The sequence below is a fragment of the Pteropus medius genome, unplaced genomic scaffold, assembly GCF_902729225.1.
Source record: "Pteropus medius unplaced genomic scaffold, Ma_sr-lr_union100, whole genome shotgun sequence".
Taxonomy (NCBI): Eukaryota; Metazoa; Chordata; class Mammalia; order Chiroptera; family Pteropodidae; genus Pteropus; species Pteropus medius.
The window spans coordinates 8713686-8737798 of NW_024353517.1; the positions used below are offsets into that span (position 1 = coordinate 8713686).

General features: G+C 34.6%; 1 protein-coding gene and 1 long non-coding RNA gene across 4 annotated transcripts in view; both read right to left on the reverse strand.

The window, feature by feature from the left end:
- The window catches only part of FGF12 (fibroblast growth factor 12), a 479181-nt gene that overhangs the window by 298755 nt on the left and 156313 nt on the right, over positions 1 to 24113 (reverse strand). Inside the window, exon 1 of one of the 3 annotated variants that reach the window (XM_039850755.1) lies at positions 23968 to 24090. The exons of 1 other annotated variant lie outside the window; for it this stretch is intronic. In XM_039850755.1, the coding sequence (XP_039706689.1) occupies positions 23968 to 24058 (91 nt within the window). In that variant the 5' untranslated portion in view covers positions 24059 to 24090. Of the gene's footprint in view, positions 1 to 23558; positions 23773 to 23967; positions 24091 to 24113 lie in introns of those variants that run through there. One more of the 3 variants, XM_039850757.1, reaches the window with a different exon arrangement.
- LOC120592987 (uncharacterized) lies at positions 9867 to 16618 on the reverse strand. The gene is made up of 2 exons (XR_005650276.1): positions 13591 to 16618; positions 9867 to 13245 (listed from the first exon to the last, which is right to left on the reverse strand). It is a non-coding gene; the product is annotated as an uncharacterized LOC120592987 (long non-coding RNA).

Genomic DNA, 24113 nt, shown 5'->3' on the forward strand with positions numbered 1-24113 from the left:
CAGGTTTGATAAAACCTGATAAAGGTATAAGTGACACTGACCACCTCATACATTTCCCCACAAGAAGCAAAACACAGCCTGCTGTTCTATCTCCATCACTCTTAGATGTGAAATACTTATTGTATAGAAGAGTTAACTTTTGGAATGTGAATATCTCTGGGAGAGAGAATTCTCATTTAAACTAATACCAAAGTGAATGGTTGGCTGTGAGAGCTAGAATGGGGAAAGCGCAGGTTTCTCTGGGTAGGAGAGGACAGTTGCCAGAGAGGTGGATAAATGGTTACCACTGAAGGCACAGGCACATCTTGCATAGTTCCAAGGGACACTATTCACATTATATTATGTGAATGGCATCTCCTGAAACAAAGTTCCAGGAAACCATACATATGTGTCCCCAGAACTGTTGGTCCTTCCCCAGATCAGAGTTCAATTCAAAGACAACAGTGCATTTACTGGAGAGAATTCATCTTCTTATTTATGTTTTATTTTAAGCCTACATGTTTCAAGACTTGTCTAGAGCCTCATATTCCAGAATCAATGCTTAAGCTTCTGAGAGATAAAACATGTTTGAATCTTCTAATATTAATAAAGGGGTGGAGAAGTGTCTATGAGAATTTAGATGTAACTTGCTACTTACAGATGTAACCTATAACTTACGAAATTTCAATTTTTATATGTATACACACATATGTATATACACATAAAAATGTTTGTATATATGTATACATGTGGTACATATATACATGTAAATATGTATGTTTATGTATATATTTGCAGGCAGACATATTCTGAAGCATCTGGATGAGGATTTTATAAATTATTATTGACACAAAATGTTGGAACCAGTATTTCTATTTTTGATTATGATCTGTTTCACTCAAAGTAAATGTCAAATGAAGTCAACAAGCATCAATTATTTGTGCTAGTTCAAATAGAAAAAATTGGAGTAATCATATGATGTTTGAAAACTCGAAAGTACTTTGTGTCTCAGTAGTAAGAAGACTTTTATTTTGCTGGCAAATGTATTACAAAAATCCCAGCACTGAGCATGTCATTGTTGCAACAATTCATTCACAGTAAGAATAAATAGCAAATGTGCAATGAGAAGTTTCTCTGTCCCCAATTCCAGCAACTAGTTCACATAACACTGTAATGTCGTTTTCAGTAAAATTGCCTTATTAACTTTATCTTCGAGTAGGGAAAAAAAAAAACAAATTAATCACATGTAATTAAATATAACATTTAAGATTTCTAGTAGGAAGAGACTTGATTAAGTATGACATGAAATATCTTCATTAACAAAGAAAACCAAGAAATTATTAATTATGTTCAATATACTTATGTGAACCAGTATTCTCTGAATAAGTATTATTGAAATAAATGTATAGAAATGTTATATATAGAACTGCGTCTGATCTGACACAATTTTATGTCATCAAAACATCATCTATAACATTATATGAATATTATTAATTTGAATTAAATTGCTTTTGTATAGACTTGTTTATAACTTAATTGGTAAATTTTTTAGTTTCATAATTTTATAACAGCTATAAACAAGACAAATTTATCCATATGTGTGTGTATAATATGTAATAAAAATAATTTAAATTGCACTGGATGGCCATTCATATAGTTTTTCAATAAGAGGTGACTACCTTGCCCACATTTGAGAAACATTGCTCTAGAAGATCTAGGTCCCAAGAATTCAGCACCAAATCAGCATATGAAAAAGATAAATCTTTCAAGTCCTCTTATGCAATGATCCATTCATTAATATTTATTGCATATCTACTGTGTGTTGGATACTGAAGACATATCAGTGATCAAGACAGACATATTCTCTCTTCTCAGGGAGCTCAACAGGACAAGTATTAACAAGCAGTGAAGAGGCTGTAGAGAAAAAGGAACCCCCATAAACTGGCGGTGGGAATGTAAATTGGTACAGTCACTATGGAAAATAGTATAAAGGTTCCCCAAGATTAATAATTGAATTACCGTATGACCCAGCAATCCCTCTTCTGAGTATCTATCCCTAAAATCTGAAAACATTTATCTTTAAAGATATATGCACCCAATGGTCACTGTAGCATTATTCACAGTGGCCAAGACATAGTAACAACCGAATGCCTTTCAATAGATGATTGGATAAGGAAGCTGTGGTATATATATATATACAATGGAATATTACTCAGCCATAAGAAAAGATGATATACTGCCATTTGTGGCAACATGGTTGGATCTTGAGATTATCATGCTAAGCAAAATAAGTCAGACAGAAAAAGTTAAGAACCAAATGATCTCACTCATTTGTGGGATATAAAACTGAAAGCAGTATGAATGAACAAGACAAACAGAGACTCAATGACATGAACAACAATTAAGTGGTTTCCAGAGAGAACAGTGGGAAGAGGAGGTAGATTAGAGTAAATGGAGTCAAATATAAGGTGACAGAAGGAAATTTAACTTTGGGCAGTGAACATACAATGCAATATACGTGTGACACATTACTAAATTGTACACTTGAAACTCATATAAGTTTATTTACCAATGTCATTCCAATAAATTTAATAAAATGAGCTAGACATATAATTGACATGTAAACAGGTTTTTTTAATTCAAACTTTATTTAGTGTATAGTTTGAGGGAACTAGAGGGAAATAAAGAAGGTCCTCTGATAAAGAGAGTAAACTGGAGAATCAGTTGAGACTAGAAGATCAGTAGGAACCTCTTAGAAAACATATTAAGATGATCCCTAAATGAAAGAAAGAGCCATTTAAACAAGAGTGGACTCGGGTGGCAAGAGGAATTATTCCAGAAGAAGGAATAAAAAATTATAAACCTCTAATGTTGAAAAGTTTGGCATGTCCTAGGAAGTAAAAAAATAATAATGAGTCAGAAATAGTAAACGAAGGGAAGAATGGGTTAAAGTGAGGTTGCACAGGGAAACAAACAGCATCATTCAGGGTCCTGAAAGCCATATTAGGAGTTTTTATTTTATTTTGAATGGAATAGAAAGCCACTGAGGAGTGCAGCAGTGGAATAATATGATCTAATTTATATTTTTAAAATATTAGGCTGAAGTGAGTAAAATAGCCATATATGCCACTGACAAGACACCAAAGACTCACAGTTAGACAAGGATAAAGCATCCTTCACTCAGGACCAGCACTGCCATAACAGGAATGAAAGCCTAGGCAGTATTTACAAGTGTTTTTTGTTGTTGTTGTTTTAATTAGAGTTGCAAAAATTTTTTAAATTATGAAAATTTACCTAAAGTATCTGGATTTCCTGCATCTCTGGATTTTTTTTTTTTTTTAATTTCTGGAAAATCCAGTAACACTGAACCTGCATTCATGCCTAGAACCAATTGCCTTCCCCATTTGGAAAATGCTGTAATTTCCTGCTTATCACTTCTCTATACTCCTCCATTTCCTAAGAACTAGCCTACTTTATTTACCTTTCTCACCTGGTGGATATACCTAGATGTATTTATTTTGTAACCTCTTCTTTTTTCTCAACTATTTTATTTTGTTATTTTTTAATATTTTTATTAAATTTTTTGATTACAGTTGGCATACAATTTTATTTTCAGCTGTACAACATAGTGATTAGACATTTATATAACTTATGATCACCTGGTATATCTAGTATCTATCTGACACCATACACAGTTATTAGAATATTATTGACAATATTCCTTATGTTATACTTTACATCCCCATGACTGTTTTGTAACTATTAATTTGTACTTCTTATTCCCTTCCCTTTTTCACCCACTCCCCAACCCTCCTCCTGTCTGGCAACCCTCAAAATGTTCTCTGTATCCATAAGTTTCTTTCTGTTTTACTTGTTTATTTTGTTCTTTAGATTTCACATGAAAGTGAAATCATATGGCATTTGTCTTTCTCTGTCTGACTTACTCTAATCAGCACAATATCCTCTTGGTCCATCCATGTTGTTGCAGATGGCGAGATTTCATTCTTTTTTATGGCTGAGTAATATTCCATTATATATATGTACCACTTCCTTATCCATTCATCCACTGATAGACACCCAGGTTGCCTCCATATCTTGGCTATTGTAAATAATGCTGCAAAGAACAAATGAATTCACATATTCCTTCAAAGTAGTGTTCTGGGTTTCTTCAGATAAATACCCAGAAGTGAGATTTCTGAGTCCTTCTTTGTCTCTTGTTATAGCCTTTGCTTTAAAATCTGTTTTGTCTGGTATACTTCTCCCAGCTTTTTTTGTTTCCATTTTCAAGAAATATCTTTGTCCATCCCTTTACTTTCAGTCTGTGAGTATCTTTCAATTTGAAGTGATAACTTGTCAGCAGCATAAGTAAGGGTCTTGTTTTCTTATTCATTCAGCTATCCTATTTTTTGATTGAGGTATTTAATCCATTTACATTTAAAGTAATTGTTGATAGCTATGTAGTTATTGCCATTTTATTATTCTTAATCTCTTCCTCTTCATCTTCTTCCTAAAGAATTCCCTCCTAGGGACAACAGCAACTAACAGTCACAGCCCTTGAGAGCTGTCCATAAGGCTGACAAAAAACTTTGGTATTGATTATTGGTTTTTTCCTAAATCTGTCCTTTGTTCATTTATCAACTCCAGGTTCTTTGTCCATTTGTCACACCAAGACAACAACCAAACATGAAACACCAACTTATGCTCTTTATGATTATCCACAGCGTAGCCCTTAGCTTTAGTTTTGTGAGCCATTACTTTACAGTTCAAGCTCACCAATTTGACCATGCTTCTCTCTGAAGACATCCCCATTCAGACTCTGCTCTGTTTACATCTACTGTTCAAGTCATTTGAGGAATGTTGTACTATACGTACAATCAAGTGTTATAGAATAATCTATGCTGCTTAAAGTGCTTTATTTATAATTTAATTGCAAATATAAAATTAAGGAATGTACAATCCTTGTTGTATATTATGTACAACCTCTTGGGTTGAGATTAGCTAAAGCCAGTTTCTAGTTTTATCCCTTTTTTTCATCTGCTTAAAAAGCAAGGGAGTTATGGATTTTAGCTCACATGTTGTTTTCCTAAGCCTATTTATATTCTGGATCTGTAACAGTTATCAAAATAATAAATTTTTTCATTAAGTACTGGTTCTACACATTGTCTTGAAAGAGACCAATGGACATCATAATTATGAAACTACAAAACAATCTTGGGAATGGTACTTAACATGGAAACATTCCACTCATCACTGAATCATGCCTTCCAAACACTCACATTCCTTCCCTTCTTCTCTCTGAGCAAAACTTGTTGGATAGAACAGACATTCATCACAGTCACAGTGAAATGGAAGTGTCTCAGTCCATTAGTTCTCCCTTTATCAATACTACATTGGAGATGACAGAGTGGTGTTTCTATTCTTTTTCTTTAGTGTCACCCAATAGAGAAAACTTTAATCCTTGCTAAATTATTAATGCCATCATATCACCAAACAAAATAATGAACACACACAACAACTAGAGACAGGTGTATGTTTTGTGAACCTTAATTGAATAAACACCTATTTTGCTGCTAGTACAAATAAATTGTGAGGAAACTGAATTTATAGACTGACCTGATTTCTAAGATTTGCTTAAAACAAAATGAACCTCAAATGACTATTTTTCTCCATTTAGGGCAATATGTATGAGTTTTTGAAACAACATCTGAGTCTATGTTCTATTCCTTCGTGCACTAACCCAGCTGATTTCACAATAAATTAATTTCTCAGAAATCAACAACTGAAGGTTAGAGATAGGAATAAAGTCACATGAAAGACCAAATTGGGGCTATTTTGGATCTGTTAGCCTTATGATAAGATGCTTTAATTTATGCGCCATAGAAATCTCTTTACACCACTTTGCCTGTAATTGCAGCAGCTCACAATGCTTGCCTGCTCTTTGGTTTCACTTTATTACAGAAAAGCTGGTAAAAAAGTCACTTTATGTAACTGATAATTTGCTAGGGCAAGCTCACTTTAAGAAATATTATTTGATTATTTTCTAACTCTTCCTCTACCTAAAAAAAATAATAAAAAAAAACAGCAAAAACAATAGTAATAATAATAGACCTTGGTGAATTTTTAAATCATCAAATGGAATGATATATTAACTTTATAAAAATTTCCAGTTTTCTTGTGTAGATGTAAAATTGCACATTATATAAAACTCTTTCTTCTAACCCATTCTTCACTCCAAGGTCATCATTGCTATGGAATGTCCATTTAATTGCCTATCTAATATTCATTTATTTTTCCTTTTTTACGGAGAGCTCCATCATACTTCATGGCAACAATATGCTTAGACCAATCTTAATAATATTATGCCTCAATTTCCCAGCTTCACTTTTAGCTAGGGGTCACCCACTTTTGCTAATGAGATTTGGGAAGAAGTACTCTGTCACCCTTTGCTTTGAATTTAGATTTGACATCTGGAGCTACAGCAACTATCTTGAGATTATAAAGGAGCAATATGCTAAGGCCTCTCAAAAATCTTCCCTTTTTCCTGTCTCTCCCTCTAAATCTATATTCCATTACAGCTCTCAAACACAGTATATTTCTGCCACCTAAATTGCTCATCACTCCCTGAATTCTCTCTGCAGTCCATCATGGGTCTTTGTGAATGGTTCTTCCTCCATCAGTGAAGTCGTTTCCCATCCTTATTTTTCCTCATCAAAGCTATGTTAGTATAAGCATATTCCATGACTCAGAAAATCCACTTGTAGATCTATTCCCAACAGAAATGCATAGATGTGTTCACAAAGAGACAAATAGAAGATTGTTCACAGCAACAGTATTTGTAACGACCACAAACTGGAAACAACCTAAATGACTGGAAACAGTAGAACGAATAATAAATGTGTGGTATATTTACAGCAACAAAAATGAACAAACTACAACTACAGCTACATGCAACAATATGACTAGATCTCACAAACACAACACTAGACCAAGCACCCAGACATAAAAGAACATATACTCTATTACTTCATGTAAAGTTTTAAAACAGGCAAACTAACCCACATTCTCAGAGCAAGGTAATTGCTGCCCTTGGGGAAGGCAGCGACTGGAAGGAGGCATAAGAAGAGCTACCAGGCAATGTTCTGTTTCTTACCTATGAGATGGTTACCTGGTTATGCTCACTTTGTGAAATTATACCAAGCCGCAAGTATATGATTTATGTACTTCTCTATATATGTTTAGATAAAAAGACTTCAAAAACAAAACAAAAAAAGATTAGCCATGCCAAAAAGAATCATTAACATAACTGCATTTCTCCTATATACATTTCCATTTAACCTCTTTCTCTCTTATCCCTCGATAGAATTTTATCTATACCTACCTTAAAACACATATCTCAGGCTGCTTTGTATTAAGTTGTTTGTATATATAATGCCACTCGCCATAATACTGTGATCTCCCTGAAGACAAGAATCACATTTGTGTCATCTCATACTACAGTGGACACATTAGGTCAGAAAACATCTTAGAATAGAGTTTTAATTCAAAAAGCTTCCTATGAAATATACATACCAAAGATCACTTGTTTGAGTGCATGTGTTTGTGTTTTTGAGTTTCATAATCTATTAATATGAACATTTGAACTTTCCGAAGGCAGCTGTACGGTAATAAAATGCAAATCTTCACTTACTAATCATTTAAGCCACGGAAATTTATGCATCTGAAGTTTCCTCACCTGAAATATGAGGAAAATAACTTATGCCTCAAAGAAACAGTATGTATCTCAAGAGCATTGAGGTATATAAGTATTTTTTAGACTCCAAAGCACTATAAAAGCTAGAGGCATTGTTCTTTATTGCCTTACAGTAATATTCCCTAGCTTTCTTCATGTCATGGTACACCTAAAAAATTATAATTATTATACCATACAGAGTAAAATGACAAGGCTCCTTAGGGATGAGGACACTATATAGCTCATTGGTTAGAAAGCTCTATTCCAGAAAATTTATGAGAATTAAAAATTCTGGCTCAGATGGGATCACAGCTTTTTGTCTCTTTCAGACAATGTAGATGTCTCCATTGGTAAACTGAGCTCCAACACAAAAAGTAGGTCTATGAGCTAGATTGGTCCAAGCATCATCTAAAATCAAACAGGAGTTTCATCCATCACATAAAATCATCCATACCATAGACTCAAGTTCCCAAAACTGAATTTACAATGCTCTGTTTATTTGTGTTCATGTTGACCTTTTGTTGGCACTACAGGAAGAAAAACTCTTTAAGCAGCCTTTATTTATATCTTATATCTCTAATGAGAATTTATAAACAACTGATGAATATTTGAGCAGTAGAAATACTTATTTCACATCATTTTTAAAAACATTTTCTAATTAGTCGATAGAACCTTATAATTAGTTAATGTATGAATGTAACCTGATTCATTCATTTTCTAACAAAATATTTCTTAATTCTTTCCTTCCTTCTTCCTCTACTCCCATGGAAACAGAGAGAAAAATACACACACACACACACACACACACACACAGTAGTATTTGGTGTTCTTTCTCTTAAATAATGAGATATGAATTATCAATAGTGGAATGAGAAAATTGGAAAGGAGAAATGACTATTATCCATTACATTAGTAGAGAGTTTGTTGAAATAGTCTCTTATTCAGTATTTTGCAAAACATGGTATGCAAAATGAATTAAAGTGACAACCAAATGAAACTTTTAAGAAATTACAGTTACAGTAAAGTTACTATTTTAATATTATAAAAAAACAACATGTTAAACTTGTGCTTTTACAGATATAATTGCTAGGTTGAGGCTAAACTGATTTTTAAATGTGTTGATATAAATAAAAGATAATACAGGGACCACATAGATATAGCAAAATTATACAGGAGGTACATGAGTGTCTAGAGTTTTGAAGCCACTGTGTTAGTTGATATTTGCTCCTTACATATCATTAGGTATGGGGAAAGTCTCCTTAAGGATACTTTCCTCTGAATCAGTCCCAAAATTCAAATACAAGATGGTAGAGATAAGAAGTGATGCTGTAAGGTGAAATTAATTCCAGGAAAAAGGAAAATAATCATCTCTCAACATATGATCATGGGAATTACAAATTTAGGAGATAGATGGACGCGTGGAGAGCTAGCACATGCCTTAGAAAATGGGTGACAGGAGTCCAGGTTCTTAGTCTCGGTTCTGAGACTGTGTACCATTTAGCAAATTTCCTCTTTGAACCACAGCTTGTTCATCTGTAAAAGGACTAAATTATCTCTAAAGTGCCTTGCATCAATATCAATCTATGAGTCAAAATACAAAACAACTCTGCATTAGGAGCACAGTTAGCTGTTAATTACATCAAACTTATTGGTAACTAGGTGACCCATAAATTGCTTCTTCCACTCAATTTATTCACTTATTCAGAGCTATGTATTCAAGGCCTTTATTATTTTACTATGAATTTTGCCCCTTGAAGAAGGCTCTAAAGAGGCCTCAGAGGCTGACATTTTTCTGCCATATAAAAGAGACCAAGCTACATACCAATGATTGTTCTGACCTCCTGAATCAGAATAGAATGACAGAACATGTACCCAGGGATTTACCTGAGGACTTAAGAATTGAAATGTCAAATGTTGTATTCCTAGGCACCTTCTGAACTAAAATCAAAATCCTTCCTATTGCTTAGCACAACCATTTCTCAAATGTCTGTCAGCCTCTGAGGCCTCCTCTAAATTCTAGACCTTTATCTTTCCATTTAATATCTCCACTCTTTTCTGTTAAATTTAACAAATTCAAAATAGAAGAGTTGCATTTATCCTCCCAAAAGCAAATCTAACCTTCATTGTTTCCCAGCTCAACAAAAAATATCCCTCTTCATCTAGGTGCTCAGGCCTGATTACCTGAACTACCTTTGACCTCTCTTGCAACCAAGTGGCAAATCCCATCAGCTCTACCTCAAAATGTCCCAAATCAGACCATGTCTCACCACCTAACTCATTATGACTCTATTCCGAGCCTCTCACCAGAAATACTGTAATAACCTCTTAGTCTCCCTGATACAGTCAATTTTCATACTGCAGCCAGTGACCATTTAAAATGTAAATGGCTTATCACGATACTATTCAAAACCCTTTTTATGACTTCCCATAACCCTCAAAATAAATCGCAAAATATATGCCACAGTCCACAAGACCATAAACAATCTCCTCTCCTACTATGTTTCCTCACTTTGCTCCCACCACACTGCCTTCTTGTTCCTCTTTGGGTCTGCCAAGCCTAGTCCTGCTTCACGATGTTTGCACTTGCTATTCCTTCCAGCTAGAGCAAGTTTTCCCTGCATGTGTGCAGGCTTGCTCCCTCACTTCTTTTTTTATTAAAAAGTCATTCCCTCAGAGAAGATTGCTCTCTCTAAAAAGTACTTCCTTTCATTCTCTATTCCCTTAGTGTTCATTTCTCTTTTTATCACTTACCATCACCTGATATCATATTATATGCATGGTACTTGTTTGTTTATTTATTGGTTACTTATACACTAGAAAGTAAGCTCTTAAAATAGACATTGTTTGGCTCACCATTGAATCTTCAGCAATCAGAATAGCACCTAGCAAAGAATATAGCATCGATAAACGAGTAAAAGAATAAAAGAAAAAAATGAGCAAATTTAGCCTGAAACACATGTTACTTCTTGGCCATTCACATTTGGGCATATTTTCTTCTTCACGAAACACTCTTCCTCACCATTTTCTATGCAAGGTGAATGCCTATTTATTCTTTAAAAGTATCTCGGGTGGCATCTTCCCCTGAAGCCTTCTCAGATAAGACTCCCTGATTACATACACAAACACACACACACACCTCCCAAGCAGAGAGAGCTTCTCTTATCATCTTGCTTCCAAGAAAAAAATTGCGTCCACCTTTAATCTAGCAGCTACCCTTGAAAATGTGTTTTTTGTTTATATCTTCGCTCCTGTCCCATACTGGGAACTCTATGAGGCAGAGGTTAATTTATCTTTACATGGCCAATGCCAAGCACATACTAGGAATCTAGTTGTGTCTAGAATAGGTCTGATCACCTTTGTCCACATAGACTTTTCTATTTCCTTCTGTCTGCACTAAGTTGTTTTTATAAGAAGCTACAGTTCATTAATGTGGTTAGTACATTTAAAATTAGCTCATTTATTCTCTCTACCTCACAGATAAAATGTCTGTAGATCCCAAGAATTACATCATAGTATAAGGCATATTTGTTCACCATTGACTGAGAACTAGAATGATGCAAGTCTGCGAGAATAGAAGTTAGTGTGGATACTGGAGTCCATTACTGCCCCCTTTTCAAAACTAGTTACTAGTCATCGATGAGAGTTTAAAGTAAGCTTAAATAAAAAAAAATGCCTTAAAATCTATCGTGCTGTCCCACTTCACAATGCAAGCTGAAAAGGTTCTATATTATTGACAAGAACAGCGTTCTTTTCAAGCAGCATCATAATAGACCAGATAAATTTGTATACAACAAGATGTGATAATTACTGGAAGATGTAATTCACAATCCAAGGAAGCTGTAAATTTCATATTGATAAAATTTACTTCTGCCACATACTCCCTCTTCTAGACAATATAAAACGGAGCTTTATTTTACCTCTGATATAGCCTTGTATAATAAATGCAACACATAATAGTAATAAGTTACACTTGTATCATGCTTTTAGATTTTGCCTCTTTGCACACCCACTATTTCCTTTATACTTCAAACAATGCTTTGGTTGAGGTAAGGATGATTATATGCACTTTATAGATGAGGATTCTCAGTCCCATAGAGGTTAAATTGCCTAAGGTTGTGCCCGGAGTGAATGAAAGAACCAGATTCCAACTCACCATGGTTAGTGTCCAAATCCCAGGTATACTAAAAGTTTAAAATCCTGGATTCAAAGATCTAGCCAGTTTATACAGGTGTAAGGCTTTGAACAACTGTCTCAAGCTTTCTGGGCCTCAGTTTCTTCAAACGCCAAATAAGAGTAGGTATTCAATTGCTACAGTTTTTGCTAGCACTCAAAAATTAGGGTTCTATATTTTAAATTACTTATATCCTATTCATAATATGATAATTAGTCCCTCTTCATTAAAAGATTACTACAACAGATCTGATGTTTGCTTCTGCAATCTGTGTTGTGATAATGACAGCAAGGTTCATTAGAGTCATTGAAATCTAGTCATGTCAAAAAGCTTCACAGGGTGGAGAGATTAATCGAAACAAAGCCTTGGCACAGTTTTAATTTCTAACTTAGAAATGCACTTCCATATTTTTTGAGAAAGCTGACTATCCTTAGTTATAAGGAACCTGCTAAGGAGACCCAGGTGGCTTGGAAAGTAGAACTGACAAAGATTCGAAGTCAATGGACAACCTCAGCTCCGCCTATTCTCTTTCATTTATTTTCCTTCTTAAACTTCTCCAGGGATTTGCTACAGTCTTAAGCATTCGCTCTAGTCTCAGTTTAACCAAGAACCAACCCCTCTCAATTCAAAAGGTGAGATGACAAAGTATATCTATTTACAATTCCCAAGAGAGGGGAGGGGAAGATATAGCATACAAGGGGAAATACATTGGACTTCAGACCATTCTCAGTTATTCTTGTAGCCCCACAGATACAAGAAAACCAAATCCGCAAATAGTCAGGCAATGCTTCAGCAGATTCTGCAAATTCCTTTGACTCTGGCACACTGTGCAACAGCCTTGGTCAAAAAACGATTGTTTTTTATTGACTCAACAACCTCTCCAGCTCAGGTTATTTCCCATTCTGTGCCAATCAATGTCGAATTGCCTCTGACAGGAATCCAACTCTGGTCAGAGATTATTTCTAGTCAGCACCATGATGGATGTAAAACTTCTGGGAATTTTAGCCAAACAAGGCTGCTCTTCCTACTATGAGTCAATACACATTCCCAAATGAACATACAGATTATAAATACTTATATTGCACTAGTGTCAGACAGTATTCTAAGAACTTCATATATGTGAACTCATTTTACTCCTCACCACAATTCCTGTAAGGAAGATGCTATTGTTATTATCATTTTACAAATGAGGAAACTGAGGCTCTGAGGGGTTAAGGAACTTGTCCAAGGTCACATAAGTCTCAAAGTCAAGTCAAACCCAGGCAACCTGATTCCACAGTCCATGCTCTCAGCCACTACAGGAGACTCCCTCACACCAGGTACATGTTTCTGAACTTGATAAATTTATATTAACAGGGATGGATTTCTGAAAAAAATAAGATACAGAGAGATTAAAATTTAGAACCACTCAAAACCATATTATATTTGAAACATGTTAAGAATTAAACACATGGACTGAAATGACACCTATCAAAGTCATTATAGTTGTTATAACTGAGGAGAAAGGGACTCTGTAATGCAGCTGGGGATGAGTTCTAAGTGATTTTAATTTTACCATTAAGGTTTGACTTCTTCATTTTAGAAAAATCTGAAATATATATGGCATAGAGTTAATTTGTTCATTCTGAATCTTAAGTATCTTAGTGGTTTTTATATTTATCTCTGGTCATTTCTATATATTAACCTTAAAAATAAACTACATCTATTTTACCTTCTTTTCCTTCTTGGGCCCTCCTAATTCCAATGCCATGAACACCCACTACCAGCTGAAGTAATGGAATCCATAGTATTGCATTTTAGAAAACAAATGATGATCCATCCAGGGCTAGTTAGCCTAATGTTAACTAAAACGAGAATATTTCCAACTGAGAGTGAAAAAAACAAGTTAACAATCTATTTGACTAGAACTTGAACTGAGCACATGCAAACAATCACAGCAGCCAAGAGTAATTATTAGAGAAGATAACCTAAAAACAAAAATATTGGGGAGAATTTATCTCTACTCCAACAATATAGCAGTTCCTTCTAAAATAATAATAATGCTAACTAAAAATGACACACTACAGACACCGTTAATACCTTAATTTGGGATTAACTGTGCTCACATGTTATCTCCCTTATCAAATTATGAGTTCTTTTAGAACGGAGTCTTTGCGACCAGTGCTTAGCACACAGAGTGGGTCTCAGTAAATACTAGTTGAATAAATATATAAAAGAAGTGACATTCCATAATGTCTTTGCTTTTCCAAAACTGAAATATTCAACCCTTCAAGCATGAGGGTAGCCAATTCTGTAAAGAATTCTTATAACTAGATAGATACTTTGTTTTGTTGTTGTTGTTTTGTTTTTGAGAGGGATGTTAGCAATTTCACTCCCTAGGATAGAAATCAGAATTTCTCCTTGTCATGGAAACATCTTTGTTTTCAAAAGGACTATCTTGTCAAGACTTTCTAATCATACAGATATAAATCAATTTCCTATTTTCTGTTGCTGTAAAAACCCCAGAACCATTGAGGCAGATGCTTCCATCTGAGGTGTTAAGTATTTTGGTTAGTAATTTAAATTGGATATATTTTGAGCAGAATCAAGTTTGTGAAGATTTTTAAAAATTTCTCCTACATTTAGGCTGCCCTCTTTGAAAATTCTTGTTTAGTCGTAGGAGACCTGTCTTATTTGCCCCAAGAGTTTGTGAGAAGAGATCACTGCCAAGAACAGCAAGCCAAACAAATACACTTTGCAATCTACTTTAAAAGAAAGATGGTGGGAAGGTGCAATGCTACCCGGGTTGCACATTTAGCAATTCTCATCTGGTATTATTCAAAATAAAATAACTCCAACATAAAATGTACTGATAACTACTGTGATTGCTTTTTCTGGACTAGGAGTGTCCAGACCATACTTTGTGCTGGCAATGAGTGTTTCCCCTAAAGAATATGGATGCTCCACTCTCAGTCACCCTGCAAAATGATAAGCAACAAACCTCATAATGGGAGCAAAAATAACCTCATCATCTCTCTGGAACTGGGAGGAACAGTGCCTAATTGGTAGGGGAAAAAGAATACCCATTATGCAGAGATAGGCTAAGGAATGAAGAGAGATGACCAGGGGGTTCTTCTAGGGAAAGACATGACCTACGTACTCTAGGAACAGCGATAGCTAAAAACTGTCTTTAGAGTTCCATTCCATTGCAATGTTGTAGACCTCTGCTTTCCTCGAGAATTCAATAAATTGTTCTGAAGACTCACAGTCTGTTTTTCCTTAAGACTGAAAGAAAATGGCAAAACTTTTGCATCTCAGTGGTTTAGAGTGAAAAAAATTGGTAGAGATGTCAAATATATACCAGGACAGATTTGCGAAATGTGTAAATACTCTTCAGTGTTTCCTAGAAATTATTTGGTAAGGGAAACACTGCAAGGGAATGGAAAATCAGCAATCTACTGAGTGAGCCTAGCTGTCAGGATCTGAAAATAAAAGCAATTTTACTTTTTAGTTCTGATGAGGTCAAGAGTTTTTTCAGTTACACTGATTCTGTAATATTAAAATTTAATATGACTTTCAGTTGCCTCCTATCTTGATATTCTAAATAATCTACCAACACGAGCAAGAGTGAAGTTGGAACATCGCGAACTATTAAGAATAAAGTTAGTGCTACTATGCTTAATTCTTAAAATTCGGTTTTCAAAAATCACTTAAGAGTAACATCCAAATTATGTTACTCTCAATTATGTAATTTATTCTCAAACATCATTTTACATTTGTTTCTATCAATGAAATAAAATACAGAATTTTTCTTAATGCCTTGGAAATTATTTTATTAGATTTAAGGAAATAAACAGGAAACTTTACAAATGAAATTGTCTAGATACAGACTCCAATTTTTATCAAAATGAAGGTCTGTCTAAATAAGGAAAAGTTACACATACAAGTCAAAATTTTAAATATATCTTAAGATTTATTATGGTGCACATTCTTCTATCTTAAGAGAAAGAACAATAGGATAAATCATACACTAACAGATTTGTGAAATGTGTAATTATTTGGTAGAAATTATTTGGTAAGGGAAACACTGCAAAGGAATTGAAAATCAGCATTCTACTGAGTAAGCCTAGCTGCCAAGATCTGAAAATATTTATTAAATATTTTATGGCACCACAAAGAATGAAAGGCAAGAAAAAGAGCAAGAAACACAAAGTACTGACTACATGCTCAGGATTTCACAGGCTAAGAAACTTACAGACATTAATGAACTTAATCTTCAGAACAACCTTACACACTAAGCACTATCATTAAGCTCCATTTTACATATGAGACACAGCAAGACCAAGGAACTAGTCCACAGTCACACAGAGTTAGGAAAATATTATATGACTATTAGAAGTGTAAGTTACTGGAGGACATATCAATACCCTTAAAAATAGTTATGCCTTTGAAAGTTACACGCTGTAAGAGTAAATTTTCACTCCCACTTTCACACTTACATTTGGCCCAGAAGAGAAGCTTCTGTCTTTTCCAATATAGGGGAAGAGAGTCTCTGCCTTTCCACCTACCACACACAAAAATTTCTACGGAAGGATATTCATTTAAAAATTTTAAAAACAAACCTTAAAGTCAAAGAAAAATGAATATGATCTAATTAGTCAATGATAGTAGGCAGACAATAATTATTGTATAGACATGTGATGTCATTCTATAAAGTAATTTAAAATCATGTTTAGGAGAAACTTTTGGAAAATAACATCTCTGTTAGTATTTTTTAATACAGACAGATAAAAATTTAAAGAAAAATACAAATGGTCCACAATATTCCACCCAGCTATAACTGATATATATATATATGTATATATATAATCACTATAAATCATGTAGTTAATGTATATAAGTATATATGATTATATGTAAATATATTATATATATATATATATATATATATAGTCAATATGCATAAATCATTAGAAACAGCATAGAAAAGCATAAAGCTAGAAAGGAAAAGCCTCTTTCCCCACTGACCCAGAAGTATCTCTCTCCACTAGCCACTATGATAGCATTACACTCCTTGTAATTCCTTCTGGAAAAAATATTTCCCAATAATTTAATATAAGTATTTTATATGTAGAGTAATTGCTTAAGCACATAGGAAAAGAAACAAACAAAACATATAATTTTCACGTAATAACTTTTGTTTAAAAAATTCACCCACAAAGAATGGAAGGGATTATATTGGGGTTAGAATTTTATAAGTGATTTTTTTATTCTACAGAGATTTTACATTTTCGCAGGTTTCTGCAATGAACAGAAAACTAAATCTGACATACATATCGGTAGTATTTTTATTATTAAAAGAACACATTTTTATAAACATTCAAATAATATAGACATATGTAAAGTAAAAAGCAAGTCTTCCATCTCTGCCCTAAAACTCCTTTAAGGTAACTGACAAGAACTGGAACTCAAACTTGAACTCAGACTCCAACTCGAACTTGAACTCTCTCTCCCTCCCACGCACATGCTCGCACACTCTCGTTTTCACGCTCCCTCTCTCTCTCTCTCTCTCTCTCTCTCTCTCTCAGTAAACAGTAATTTTAGATAAATATAAATACACATAAATTTCAGTTTTCAAGAGAAAAGACATAAATGTACATAGACATAAAAATCTTCACCTGTAAAAGCCTTAGTTTCCTAATCTGTATTGTGTTACTATAAAGAAAAATACTATCCTAACTCACAGTGACGTTTGGAAGCCAAAGTTCAAAAAAAAAAGTGATTGATATCCCCCATTATCCGTACTGTGGCAGTTTTAGAAAATGCAACACCAACTTTTCACTCTGTTTCTCACCATTTCCAGGTCATCCCCATGCTGCCTGTGAACACAGGACTATCATCAGGCTGGCATAGAACATTACTGCCTAAAATTCTTAATCTCAATCTTCTGGCTTTTGCCTTCAAGTAGCTGGAACCATAGGCACATCCACTATCTCCAATCAATGAGTTACTTATAGAGTGCCAAAGCGGATTGTGGGTAAGGGGTTTATCACTATCATTTTGAAAATGACTTCGACTATGCTATCTACCCACAAGTTCCTTAGTCCCAAGGTCAGACACTGAACCAACACGACGATTCACTGGTCCCCAAGTTCCTCCAAGTTAAGCAAATAATTAGTGCCTTAGAGAATGATCAAGCTAGCAAAAACCCCTCTCCCCTCAAAAAAAGAGATTGATTTTGTGCCACTAAGTTTTATTTAAAGACCGTGCAATCGAATCCCAGCTGGCTTCATTGAAGCAACAACGTGGGCAATCAGTGACACCAACTGCAATGCTATCATTTCTATAAACAGTAATGAGTGGAGGGGGTAGGACGATACTAGAAGCTTATGTATAAACAAGAAAGATCATTACAGCAAGAGAGATTGTCTTGGCAGATTCATAGTATCTTTCTGATTGGCACCCTAGGAGATGTAAATACCCTGGAATATTTAATGTCATTAGAAGAAATATTCAAGCATGGCATTTGTGACATTGTGCAATGAAAATAACATGTCAGAAAGATGGCAATTTCATAAACTAAACTGTACAAAGGAAAGTTTCATTGTTTTAAGATATTCCATGGAAATTGAGGAAACAGATCTCTAAATACTCCCTGGATGTCCCTTTCTAACTCTGATACAAGAAAATAGAACTCGACCCTTTCTTAGAAGTTGAATTTTATCAGGCCATGAATAAATGAACTTATGTTGAAGTAGGTCAGAGGAGAAGTATAATATAAATAACTAGCCAGGATATCTGATTAAGAACAATGCTAGATAGGCTTGAATTTAGTTGCAGGGTCCTTACCTTTGTAAAAAAAATTGCTTTTGTATATCTACGTCTTATTTTTATTCAAACACTTTCTTCCAGTAAAATATCCAGATACTATTTCTTTCTATTAGAGCCCTTATCTACCCCACCCCAGCCTACTTTTTGAATTCCTAAATGCTTTTAGATCTTAGGGAGATTAACATAAATCATAGACAGAATTATTACTTCCTTGGGGATGATTCTTACAATAGGACATTAACCCAAGTAAGAGGTTGTTAAATTGAAATAAACTGAGGCTGCCAAGTATTCTTTTTTTGGCATGTATCATATCCTGGCTAGTAGTATACCTTTCTTGTACATATGTATTTCCCTGCTAAGTCTCCAGTGCCTAACACAGAATCTAGCATACAATTGTTCTCAAGGACTGCTTGACAATTTTAAAAATGGCAACCATGAAGCCAGAGATAAGTTTCTTTAACATTCTATGCTCAGATGGCGATGGGCAGAAAGAAAGGAGGGGTGCCAACTATAGAGGGCTAGTTGGTATTATACAAGCACTTTACGTTTCAGAAAAAGTCTGGCTTCTCTCCTCTCTTTTGTACTTAACCCAGAGCCAAGCAAAAGAATTGCTGGTCCATGGCCCAGAGGAGAGCATTCAGCCCAAGCCCTACACCATTAAGTACTGCCCTGGTTTTCTTCTGATGCACACAGCTCCTAGTTTATAAGCTGGGAGAAGACTATTTTTTTCACTTTTCTTTGTATGGGAAAACTACAGTAGTGATGAGAGCTGTCACACTGTCACCATTTTTTTAAGAGAAGAACCCAAAATATTGAGTGAAAAGTAATAATGACTATCACATTTTCACATAGTAGTCATTCAGCAAATTGCTTGTTAAAAGCACGAGGAGAAAAATGAACTAATAATAAACACTAATTTCTTGAGTTTTTTGACATTAACTCTGAAAATCTCCTGTAAAAGAACAAAAAAATTCCATTAGAAATGAAAGCCATAAGAAAGTGATTGATGGACATTTTGTATACTGGATAATTCATATTCATGTTAGCCATCGGAGCATCACTAAAATGTAAGCTCGGGATATAAAAAACAGCTCAAAAAACAATTCTTCAACAAAGATAATTGCCATTAATAAATCATTGATTATCTTTTAATCAAGTTTTGCAGGATTAGATCATTGAAGACACTTATGCACTGAAGTCACCCATATTTCAAAGTGAAAACAATGTGAATGTGAAGCCTGAGTACATGGCTTCAGAAGGTAGATTTTCTCATTTATTTTTTATTTGGTTGGTTTTTGAAGATTTAATTTGAATCTAAAATGTCCTCGATTTATGAATACATTATTGTCATTTGTCCCAATTTTTGAGGATACCTTCACCTACATCTTTGAAGAAAAAGTAAAGAGATTAAAGGACTATATGAATACTTAGAAGTAAAAGTAGTGTGGAGCTGAAAACAACCATATAATGCTATCTTTGTAGAGAATCCTTTACTGAGAAATAAATTTAAAGCAATAACCACTTTGCAATCAAACATTCTTTCTTGGATTACTTGACTGTTCTGTATAGAAGTTAAAGCTCATGTCCCTTAGATATATCACCAGCTGATGCAACCTGACTGTAAGTGGACAGGTTTAATTTAGATACCAGTATTATACTTGAAAGTAAGGACGTGACTGGGTTTTGCTTATGTGTTTTTAATAGGGTTGATAAGTTATTTTTGCCCAAAGTGTTTCAATCTCACATCAAGGCCATTTGATGTGATTGTATAGTTCAATCCCTAGACACCTGATAAATCCTCCATGCTACGAGGTTGAGTAGCCTGATATTGACCAAATATCACAAAAGAGTTATGACCGTACATAGAAGGAGGAGAATATGTTGGCTGATTTTCTGAAATAATTTAAGGTGATAAGATGAGCACAGCGCTCTCCCTCTCCAGCTGTGTGTGCTTGTACACACACGTACACACACTTACATTAGTACAATTGTAGGGACCTATCATCAGAAGTGCTGCCCTCTCTGTCATGTTGAGACCTAATGCAGCTTTCTCAGGAGCCTGGTTGTTAGGACAGGAATCCCTCTCAATACATTAGAACCGTTTGAGACTAAAGTCATGAAACACCTGTAATCTTAACATCCTTCTTTAATACAGTGCTTCTGCTTTCCTCTCAACTAGATCTGGAGAGGACTGGGAGCAGGCATTAAAGCTATTGTTTTAATTCCTACTCTTCTGTGAGTTTATGTTTATTTGTAAAGGTCCTATCTGTAGAGAAAAATGAACCTGCTTTACTCTCCCTTTGAACTAAAAACTTAATATTTTATCAGGTTAATAGAAGTGCCGTATACTCTGAGCAGAATATTTAGAATTGAAAATCACTTATCTGTCTTTTAATGGATAGGCTCCCCTTGCTATAAAGAAGGATCATAATCACTGAGAAATAGCCTTAAACAATCCACTTAACCTTGTCTAAGATTGTCTTCTATTTGATAGCTCATGCTAGCTCTAGGGTACTGAAGTACAAAAATCTTATAAACTAATTTAAGGTATAAATTAGACAAGATATTAATATTTGAATATTGCTGAGAAAAGACAGGAGAAATAAAGTATTTTAATTATACTAAGCTCAAATATCAGTAATGATTATTTTGTATCTTTCTTAACCCCATTTATTTAATAAAACCTAAATAAAATATTGAAATGTTTACAATTGCAAAAATTTGGAAATCTATTAATAGAATCTCTTAACCTCTTATAACGAATTATGTCACTTCTCTCCAGTGTCCCTCACTTCCCTCAATTGTAAAGTTATAGGGAAGAAGTAGCTGGCATAAAACTTTTACTCCATGCTGAAATGGTTCAAAATATTATTGTATTTGTCTTTAGATATGTTTACAAAATTAAAATAGTGCGTTCCAGCTCTATTTTATAAGTTTGCTCCATGAAAATATATCTGGTATCGCTGCCTGAATTTGCATGCACACACTGGGCATAACAACATCTTATGAAAAACTGCTGTGATGTCATGGTAGTAGCACAAGTTACATGAAAGAGATCATTTTAAAATAAAATACATTAATAATACAGAACATGTTTATGATAAATTCAAAATTCTTAGAACAACGGCATATAGTGTAGGCTCAATAAATCTTTAGCTATTATTAACTCATTCAAATTTTACAACAATCTATGAGATCGGTACTATAGCTATACTAATTTACATCTATGCTTAAAATGAGGAACAGCAAGGGCATGTAAGTTATCCTAGATCATCAGCTAGGAAAAGCCACAATTCAAACAAAGGGAATGGAGTTCCTAAAAACAATCTGTAATCTATATATTACCTCTGTGGAAAGACTAAGAAACCTTCATCTTCACTATTTGTGTCTACACCATTTTAAAAGAATTCCCCTAGAGTGACAGTTTCCCAATATATTGAACTACCCTAAGTAAAATGTGTGTATAAATAAACTTCAGCAATTTTCATAGGATCACATGTTAATAAATAAGATTAAATAAAATATAGGAATGAGGCTAGAGCTGTCATTATTTCTGCTTTTTTCAGATGATAATACTGAATTTAAAAGATTCTTAGTGATTTTATTGAGACTGCTTTCTAACTAGGTCTTTTAACTCTAAGTGCCATGATCTTGCAACAACCTATGCTGTCTAGTCATATATGTAATCACTTCTGTTTGGATCTGTAACTATTTGGGAAACTGACTTTGCATGTAAATTGAATATGTTACCCATTTTTACAGGAGGAAGTGCAATGAAGACAGGGCACTTTCTGGATGTACTTTAAAATTTTTCACATCTGGAAAACATATATTCAAGTTACAATCTATTCACATTTTATCTAATGTACACAAGGAAAAATGAAGAAATTTTAACATACATCTCTACTGGCCTCCTGACATATGTATTTCTAAAACAAAAACTTCAACATCAAGCATGTTAGTTTAGAATGTAGTGGCTTGGAATCTTTTAGTACTGATAAACATGGTTGCAAAAGAAAGAATGTTTAAGTAATCTTCTGAACTGAACAAAACTAAAAATATGAGATCTCAAGGCAGATTTCGTTTCAAAAATATATATTCCTATATCTCACATATAGTTAAATTATCTAATTAGTTCTTTTAAAATAGTTTTGTTTTTCATTTACAGTGATGAGTAACCAAAAGTCAAAGTTTTAGAAAGGATGAATGAAACCTATATATATTCTAATCTTTCCAAATATAATTTTCATAGCTCCAGAACAGAGTAAAAATAGGTGCGTAACCAAGTGAATCAGATCCCCCAGAATAACACATGAAGTTTTAAACATGAAATCTATTATACTATTGTTAAATTCTTGAATATTAAAGTTATTTGGAATTCATGGACAAAAAAAACTTATTTTAAAAAGAGGCACTTGAGACCTAAGTGGTACTTTTCCTCTCTCCTCATACTCTATCCCCATTTTGTAAAGGCAAAAACAAAGTCAGAAAAATGATTAGCACTTGCAAAATTACAAGACATAATCGTTTTAAAGGGAACATACAACTTAATAAAAGAGATGAACAATGAAAAATGCTGTGAAAGAACACACTATTTCTAAGGCTTTCGCGGAAAAGAATCACATTTCTTTGGTTTTAATTGGATATTTTCTTTAATTTTTTATCGTTTTCCTCAATATTGCAGGTCATTTAAAGGGTCTAATTTTCTTTCTATGCCTTTCCTGAGGGACCTGGTTGACTGAGCTCAGGGCTAATTGGGACCCTCCTATTTTAGCTAGGAGGACAGAAATTGATCTCCATAGCAAAACGCACTCTCCAATGATGGCCAGATGTCTACTTTTCAGACAAAGCAAGAAAAATAAAAGATACCTGCGTCGCCAGCCACCTGTTTAAATGTCCCCTCTCCTGTCGAACGCTCCAGCAACTTCTCAGAGGAGTCACTGAGCAACTCCAAGTCGCACGCCGCCCTCGCAAGTCACAAGGAGAGAGCCGCGAGGAAGTGCGAAAACAGGTCACTTAAAGCATCCGTCCAAAAGAGACCCGTAGGTTACAGTTCAGGCGCTGGGTGAGAGCTAAAGTGTTCTATAAAGCGCTGATGACTTCAGGGATTTAAAGGAAAAAAAAAAGACTACCCGCGGCGGGGCCATTATCTCGCCCCAGTAAGGAAACGCCTTCCTTCCACCACTTTCCGCGCGAAATAAAGGGGTGGGAAGAGAAGAGGGGGCCAGAAGGAGGGAAAAGGGGTGTTTTAGGGCTAAGGAAAGAACGTTTTTCTCACCGCTTAGGCTGTTGCTGGTCCTCAGGCTCCTTCCACAAAGACACTGCAGCATATGCACTCCTTTCTTCAAAGAAAGCTCAAGAATCTTCATGGAGAAGCGCGTGTGTGGGGTTCGTCAACTCCCCGCCCACCTCCGCTAATTGTCC